At 38.8% G+C, this 8,770-nt stretch overlaps 1 protein-coding gene across 1 annotated transcript; it reads right to left on the bottom strand.

Annotated features, from left to right (window-relative positions):
* Positions 1–8,464, bottom strand: LOC101301123 (polyribonucleotide nucleotidyltransferase 2, mitochondrial-like). The gene is made up of 16 exons (XM_004304594.1): positions 8,126–8,464; positions 7,455–7,610; positions 7,191–7,361; positions 6,959–7,084; positions 6,715–6,876; positions 6,477–6,596; positions 5,377–5,514; positions 5,131–5,293; positions 4,351–4,476; positions 4,007–4,137; positions 3,524–3,743; positions 3,100–3,183; positions 2,631–2,710; positions 2,013–2,156; positions 1,171–1,815; positions 1–613 (listed from the first exon to the last, which is right to left on the bottom strand). The coding sequence occupies exons 1-16, from the start codon at positions 8,462–8,464 to the stop codon at positions 509–511; spliced, it is 2,910 nt and encodes a 969-aa protein (XP_004304642.1). The 3' UTR covers positions 1–508.
* Positions 8,465–8,770: the final 306 nt, after the last annotated feature.

The following is an 8,770-nucleotide window of genomic DNA, read 5'->3' as shown; positions in this document are numbered from 1 at the left end:
AATCCCAAAAGTTGAGCTTTAATCTACCCAAATTAAAATCTTTCAGATCCATAGACAAATGTAGGATTGTTTTCGTGAAGGATCACCTAAGGATGAAGATATACCTATATTGATAGTCAGGAGGAGAACGGATAGCATTTGGTACTTCCATTATTTTTTACCCATCTAAACAGTGATAAATAGAAACCATAATTTACAAAAATGGTTAGTTGGTTACCACCTACCTAATGAAGAAGTTGATGTCAATTTGGGAAAATTGTGGTGACTTGTTGAAACACGGCTATGCCACTGCTAACACCTCATAAAAACTTGTGATACTACTGATCTCAAAATCTCAAACTGAGAGCTGCCATTCCCACATATACCCAACTCACGTTGAAAACTTCATTCCAGCTTACATGAAACATTCATAAGCTTAACCCTCGGCCACAGCCACCAGAGTTCGCTGAGGCAATTATCTTGAAAGTCGTCATCTACGTGACAGGGAGTGAAAGAATGGATTATATACCTATTCATCATCCACCAAAGACATCACTGGAATGCCCTTGCTAGAGAAACTTACGCACTCAACTTGCAACTCATCGTTGACATCAAAGTCCTTTTTACCATCGGCCTGCATTGAAGATGGTAAGGGTAGTAAGTGGATTCTGATCACAAGAAATTGCATGTTGCTGTTTCACACTCCATTTGAGGTGAGAAAGTAAGCTGATTGAGGAACTAAAAGTTTTTACTGCTTCCATATGATAGGCGGGTTGTTCCAAGTGTCAGAAGTGGAAACTAATCCATAGAAAGGATGAGTAAGGAGAATGCTAATCCTGTATATGGACTGAGAATCTGAGAGATAGATGAGTAACTGACTTGGAACTCCCAAGGAAAGCTCAGGAATTCACTGAAAGAAAAAACCAGGTGAGGCTGGATAGTTGAGTAACTGACTTGGAACTCCCAAGGAAATCCATTGAGACACTGGATTAGTGACAAGGCAACATATCAAAATGCCAGAATGATAGAGGCTGCTTTAGAAAGTACGAGAAAACAACACAATAGACCAAGACTGATGGAGCTGGAAGACTTCTAAACCCAAGAGGCTAAGAATTGGTGGTTTGAAAACACACAAAGAAATTACGGTGTGTAAAGAGAAAATATATATTTTTAAAAGAAGATGACACATACCTCAAAGCGATACATTCCTCGAAGTCCCCCACCCAGATCAAGCACCAGCCCACCCGTGCGGACCTGATAAACCTTGGCAGTAACCTTTGTTCCTAGCTTAAGACTTCTTGCTGTTACATAATCTTCCTTGCTACTCAAATCATTGCTAGAGTGGGTTTGGGACGAAATATTGTGTTCCTTCTCATCTTTTTCTCCCTTTTTTAAGAAAGATTTTGATGTCTTACGAGTAGTTCGAACAGTCTTGCGCTCTGGTTTCAAACCACCAATGGGTTCAGAAGTAGTTTTAGAACTTTGAACAAAACCAGTAGATCTTTCCTTCTCGTCACACTCCTCAACACTTCTGACTAGAACTGGTGAACTAGAGGAACTAGATGATTTTATATCATTAACTTCATATTTACTAACTGGCAATTCCTCAGACAAAGGGCTATTCTTTTCTTCGGAAGTAGACACATCTCCAGCGGCTGCCCAAACACTAGGAGATTGTTTCATAGATAGAACAGGTTCCACCAGATTATTTGCCTGAGATTGTGGTCGAGGTGATGCAGCTTTTAGGGACAGTTTAATGTTACCACGGATATCCTGGCCTATGCACATCAAAGAGAGCTGCTGGCCAACAGATACTACATCTGAAATCCGTGATACCTGATAACATAAAAGAACTATAAAAGTCAGAAACGAATCATACTAGAAAGAGAATACCTTGTCTATTGTAGATAAAGTTGATCTATTTATACACAAGAACATGACTGGAAACAAGCAAATAAAAAATAGTACAAATCAATATAGAGAAGGTGCGGAAAGGAATCAGCACTGTAAAGCAAAGCATTTCTGCTACATACCGGTTCATGTGACATCTCAGAAATGTGTAAAAGGCCTTGTTGCCCACCATTAAACTCCACAAATGCACCATACTCTTTGATTGAAGCTACAGTCCCTTTATAGATCCCACCGATTTCTATTTCACGGCCAAGTATAAAATCAACCTGAAGTACAGAATAAATCCATAATATGACCTCACGTCTAGCCAAAAGAAAATAAAGTAATAGAGGAAGATTACTCACTACTTTCTCTAATTACATTGTTCTACAGAAATGGAATTTTCATCAGTAGCACCAATAAGTTCAACCTCTTTATTTGATCTAGCAATAAATTCAGGTCCAATAAACCCTGGGAAGCTTCCGATCTAAAAGTGTAATCTAGCTCCTTTCCCTCTTTGCTGTGGAAGTCTAGGGCAAGGAAATTGTAAGTTCTATACTACAACCAAATTATTTTGCCTTGGGCTATAGGATGGAAGGTTTGTAAGGAGGTCTATATCTATTACTTTAAGAAGAGCTAGGGGTACTTGGGGATCCATCAGCCTTCTAGACCTTACAATAGTAATGTAGAATCCAAGCACCACAAAAGAAAAAAATACAACCAATAAGAATGTATGTATTAGCTAATTGAATGATAAATACCTTTTCGAGTACTTTGTCCATTGCAGATTGATTCTTAGCAACTATGGTTAGTGTTCCATCACTTACAGACATCCGTGTACCTGAGGGAGGCAATATGGTGTGAACACACATGTCAATGTTAAATCATAAATTACACTGTAAAATAGTTTCAGCAGCACAGTTATTTGTTTTGGTGGTGGTGGTTGGGGGGCGCACAACCTCTCAAGGATATATACGTATGTGTGTGAGTGTGTGTAATTTACTTATTTTGAAGGTGAACATCAGATAGACTTGACCAAACCAACAATGCATAAAAAATCACCTTGGTACAGCAAACTAATCCTACATGACAGATCAACCAGATATGAATCAAGACACATAATCAGGACCATAACTACCAGTTGAGAAGGTTCAATAGTCTGTAATATCTGCATGCCTTCACATACTTGAATCAGACTCTTATTGCATAACATATAACAAAGAAACCAACCTGTTTCGTCTTCAATTTTTCTTTTAAGAGCACCCATAGGCCCAAGCAACCGGCGAAGAGCATCATTGCTGTACTTCATGGTAGCTGAAAACCAACCATAACATTTTAAAATCAACAAAACATATATTTCAAAGCCTTGTTTGTTTCACAGATTAGAGGCCTGGGAATGGGAAATTTCCAGTAAGTGCAAAATTGGGAAAAGACTTGCTACAAAGGAAATGACAGCTGAAGTGGACACTCCAGCCCCCTTGGGGTTTCTTTTCCCTTGACCTTACTAGGACTGAAATGCTCCTCTTACTGTAGATTATATGGGACTCTAGGTTTCTCGTCCCCTTGGAAAAACCAAAGGAATAGATTTCCCAAGAACTCCACTCTGCAAACCAAACGAGAAGAAAGCAAAAACAACCAAAGTTGAGAACTCAACCTAATCGTGGAGAATTTCTATCATCCTGAGTACGTGGTGCACTGATCTCTCTCTCCATGTGATCAAGAATTTGAATACGACCTTTACGTGCAGCCTCCAAGCTTTCACAAACAATATCTAAAGGAATTCCAGCAGGTTTTATGTCCAACTGAATTGCGGTGACTCCATCTTGAGTGCCAACAATTTTGAAGTCCATGTCCCCCAAATGGTCTTCCAGACCCTAAAAGAATCAAATATATTTTTTTTAGTCAACCAAAAATATAAAATTAAACATAATTATAAATATAAATATTGAAATCTTGGATCAGAAACCACAAGCTGCCGTCGCGAGTTGCAACTACAAAGATCGTGACAAGTGAAGGTTCACAATAGCAGTTAAAGACTTCAAGTATTCGTTCATTTTGAGAAACAGAAACTACAGACTATTTTCAGAAAGAAATCATGTGGAACAAAAACTCAACATTAAGCCCTGTAAAATCTCACCAGAATATCAGTCAATATACAGTATTCCTTTATTGTGCCAGTTATTTGATCAACTTCACTAACAAGACCCACGGAGACACCAGCTACATGTTTGCGCAGCGGAATGCCAGCATCCATCAAAGCCATACTGCCTACAGATGAGCTATTATTAGCATGTTATATGGAATATAGAATTATTTGTGCATATTCTGAGGCCTAAATGAAGAAACGTGGCATGGATGTACAAAAAACGAATCAAAAGTTATGGTGATTATGTATTACAGAAGATATATAAGAAACAAGTTTGCAAGGGAATATATACATCGAAAGATTGGAAATAGCTACTGTAGCAGGAAGAAGAGTACCTCCACAGACAGAAGCCATAGATGTTGAACCATCAGAAGCCATTACTTCAGAATTGATACGGACAGTGTATGGAAATTCATCTTCAGGAGGTAACACAGCGAGTAGAGCTTTTTCCGCCAGAGTTCCTTCAAATCATTACGAAACCAAACTACCTTGTTTAGCAACTATTGCCTTTCTACTTCATCTATGCAATGTAATACTTTTCAGTAATATTGAGCATCTAAACAGACATCTTGGAAAATCTAATCCGAAACAAAACAATAACCAAAACCTAAATTCCTAAATAGTCTGATAAAAGGTTTTAAAACAGAATACTAAATGCTTCTTTGCTTACGGTTTACTATGCTATTAGATCGTAATGTTACTTCAATAATTTAAGATAGTTTCAAAACGAGAATGAGGTGCAAATATAGTTTTCCAGCCAACTGATCCCAAAATAGGATAGAGTTACACAATACATTAACAAAATAGTACCTAGGGATATACATATATGAAAAAAATATAGTCAATCTGTGACAAGCTTAAAATTTTAGGAATGTGATTTCAGACTCATACCCCCAAGCAAACCACATTCAATTTATTACAAAGTATATGCAACACCAGATCCCTTTACAGCCTTTGGTATAGGCTGTAGAAAACACATGTGAAGTGAAGGCATTGAAGGGAACTAGGAATGCGTGCAGTTGGATTATCTCAAATAAATTTTTAAGAGTTTGAAGTAAGCAAAATCTTGTTTGACCAATCAATGTGCTCTTATTCAAAAGGTAGGTGATAATTACCATGACCAACTTCACGCCTGTTCAAACCACCATGTTTACCGACCTCATTTATACAGAATGGGGGGAAACTATAGTGAAGCATGAAGCGCTTTGATGGAGGACCCACCACAGATTCCAACCGTTGTGCATCACCAGGTGCTCCAAGTGTTACAGTACAGAGTACCTGTATATAAAGCCAAATACGTACCAATAGTTAGAAACAATTTTCAAACAAAGCAAAGTCCAGTTCTATTAATCTATACCGACCTGCGTGTCTCCACGAGAAAAAAGTGATGATCCATGCAACATAGGCAAAATACCAGATTCACAGTACACAGGCCTAACTTCATCGAGTCGCCTCCCATCAAGTCTTGATCCTTCCGCAATTATTCTTCTACGGACAACCTAATATTTATCATTAAGTATATAAGAACTTACAATCAAAAATATCAGAAACAAAACAAAAGGTGCGTATATATATATATATATACACAGCTGATCAGGTGCGGACGTCCGCACCAAAGTTTTGGTGCGGATTTCCATTTTTGCACCACTTCCCGATCGAATTTCCTCAAACTTCTTTCTAGACATATCTAGATCATCTTGTTTAGATCATCTCTGCAAAATTTCAGCCAATTTGGTGATTGTTAAGGCCTTCAAAATCGAAAAACAAATCAACGGCCTGTATTCTGTCCGGTTCAGGTATATAACAGAAAAACGCAAGTTTGAGGGCCTTAACGATCACCAAATTGGCTGAAATTTTGCAGAGATGATCTACACAAGATGATCTAGATATGTCTAGAAGGAAGTTTGAGGAAATTCGATCGGGAAGTGGTGCAAAAAATGGAAATCCGCACCAAAAACTTTGGTGCGGACGTCCGCACCTGAACAGCTTTGTGTGTGTGTGTGTGTATATATATATATTTATATATCTGTGTGTGTGTGTATGAACGCATATTTATGAATGCATGTGTGTGAAACAAAATAATAGGAACTAAAATATAAAGAAACTAAGCAGAAAGCCTAAGAAAAATCTAACTGCCGAATTCAGACAAATGTTAACCCCATAATCAGCTTCCTAAATTTCATTTTCTGTTAACCACATGAAAGGCAGTACAACTTATTTAGAAGATACAATCACAAATGTTTAGGTTTCTCTAGACAAAGATATATCTGATGTAAAATATGCACAGATGTATAACTATGAAACTAAAGCAAGATGAAAAACTAAGTGTAAGTTAATAGCCTTCACATGTGGGACCTCTAATTTTGATAATTTATAACAAAATCACATATATCCAAGTGGCAATAAATTTAACCGTCATATAGATAATCATTCAGTTTAAGTTCATTTTGGCATGGATTACCTTTTTCCTCACTGTGTCTACTGCTTTCGGTAGGAGTCTCAAGCTTTCTTCATCACACTCTTCTTCAAGTGCTTTCCTCACATCTTGCGTAATATTCTCCAAGGCTTCTCCACGTTCAAACTAGATGTCAAATTATTCCACACATATGAAACTCCAGATTAGATTCCATACAGAATTGTCATGCATGCAGAAAGACATTTCTAAAACAAATGTGTCCAAAAGATGATGATATATGCACCTTTCCATACTTGGGATCAGTGAAAACTTCTTCTATAGGAGCTTCTGCCAACTGCGCGACTTTCTCCAATGTTCTCTCAGGCATCAGTGACAACTTATATTCCTTCTTATGCTTGCCAGCTTTAGCAGCCAGTCTGATTTGAGGTTCAATATATTTAACTGCCTGTATGGACAAAATCAGTTCCTTAACAAATTAACTCCATTGGAAAACAGACCTAACACTAGTTGCAGGTCTCAACACTTACTTCCGGATGAGCCAATCTCAACCCAGCTTCTAGATCTCTTTCGGAAATCTCACGAGCTTGCACATCAATCATTAACGTTTTGTCCCTTGTACAGGCATACACTAAGTTGAGATCACTTAAGCTAAGCTGCATTGTTTCAAAAAAGTAATTGAATCAGATGCTGAAAGTAATGAAGTAAGATACAATTTCTGTTGCAGACGATTGAAAGGGAAGAATTGACATCAAGCATCACCTCATCCATAGTTGGGTTAACAATAAACTTCCCCTCAATCCTCCCAATGCGAATCATTCCAATGGGGCCCGCCCAAGGAATATCTGATAACATAAGAGCAGCAGACGTAGCATTAGCAGCCATTACATCTGGATCTTGCTTCCCATCAGAAGAAAGAACATTCGCCGTCACCTACATATTAATCCCACATTCAGAGACAACATTTCAACAACTATTTCAACGAGTGAGTGCCCATCAAAACAACCCCAAAAAATATCACCATACCTGAACCTCATGGAAAAAGCCTGCAGGAAACAAGGGACGAATCGGCCGATCAATTATACGAGCACACAAGAGTTCACGCTCTTTCGGTGCACCCTCCCTCCTCATGAATGTGTTTGGTATAACACCTTGCGCGAATTGCTTCTCTTGATAATCAACCTTTCAACAAGTAAAAAAGAACACCAAAATCCAATACGAACCACAACAATGAGTAGCAAAAAACTCAAACTTTAAACAAAAATCCAACACTTCTCACCCCACCGAAACTTTAAATTACGAAACAATTTGAGTAAAACAGAAATGCACTCGTAAATTTATAGACAAACAGTGATCAGTAAAAAGCCCCAAAATTCGATAAGCACAGCATTGAACTACTAAAAACTCAAACTTTAAGCCCCAAAATTCAATGACAACCACAACATTGTGTAAATGAGCTACTAAAGACTCAAACTTTAAACCCAAATCCAACACTTTTTACCTCACTGAAACTTCAAACTATCATAAAATTACAGTAATAAATATATGCACCGTAAATTGAAGACATACAGTGATGACTAAAACACCCCAAAATTCAATAACAACCCTAAAAACAGACTTTAACCCCCAATTCCAATAAATTTCACCTCACTCAAAAATTAAATTACCACAGAGTTAGAGTAATTAAAGTGACATACGGTGAGGGGTAGAAAGTCCTTAACGGCGTCACCCTTGGCGGAGCAGACGGTGGAGAGAACACGAGTGTCGTCCATGCCCAAGACGACGGAGCCGTTAGCGAAGCGAGCGATCTTTCCGGTCTCGAGTGTGATCAAGCGTGATCCGATCTCGAATTGCTCGGTGAAGGTTTCGAGGAGCTTGGTTCCGGGTCGAGTATGGGATTCGGGTTCGGGTTCGGGTTGGGAGGAGAAGCCCATGCGGCCGCTGCAGACGGTGCGGAAGCCGAGGGATCGCCATGTGAGGAAATGAGGGAGGCGGCCGAGGAGCGGGTTGGCGCGGTGGGCCGCCGCGGTGGCCATCGGCGGTTGTGGAAGTGAGAGAGAGAGAGAGAGAGAGTGAGGGTTTAGGGTTTAAGAGTGGGAGAGAAAGAGAGACTGGAAATATGAGCGACTGGGGGTTTTAGGGGTGGTTTTACTTAGTTACCACGCGCTAGAATTTTACTTAGTTACCACGCGTCAATAGCAAATCATAGAGTAGCAAACATGCATACTATTTAGTCTAGCAAGTAGAAACTTGGCTAATTACGAAAACTTAAAGTAGTAAATTAGTTGAAACGAAACCAAAAGTAACAAATCAACACTATAGTGAAAGTAGGGTAACAAATT

This window comes from Fragaria vesca, linkage group LG6, assembly GCF_000184155.1.
Source record: "Fragaria vesca subsp. vesca linkage group LG6, FraVesHawaii_1.0, whole genome shotgun sequence".
Classification (NCBI taxonomy): domain Eukaryota; kingdom Viridiplantae; phylum Streptophyta; class Magnoliopsida; order Rosales; family Rosaceae; genus Fragaria; species Fragaria vesca.
This window is presented reverse-complemented; position numbering and strand designations above follow the sequence as displayed.

Coding starts and splice junctions, on each gene's coding strand:
- LOC101301123 (XM_004304594.1), bottom strand. CDS start 8,464: ATGGCCACCGCGGCGGCCCACCGCGCCAACCCGCTCCTCGGCCGCCTC. Junction 5,294..5,376: donor TTTCTCGTGGAGACACGCAG/GTCGGTATAGAT, acceptor CTTTATATACAG/GTACTCTGTACTGTAACACT. Junction 4,138..4,350: donor TATGGCTTCTGTCTGTGGAG/GTACTCTTCTTC, acceptor GCTCATCTGTAG/GCAGTATGGCTTTGATGGAT.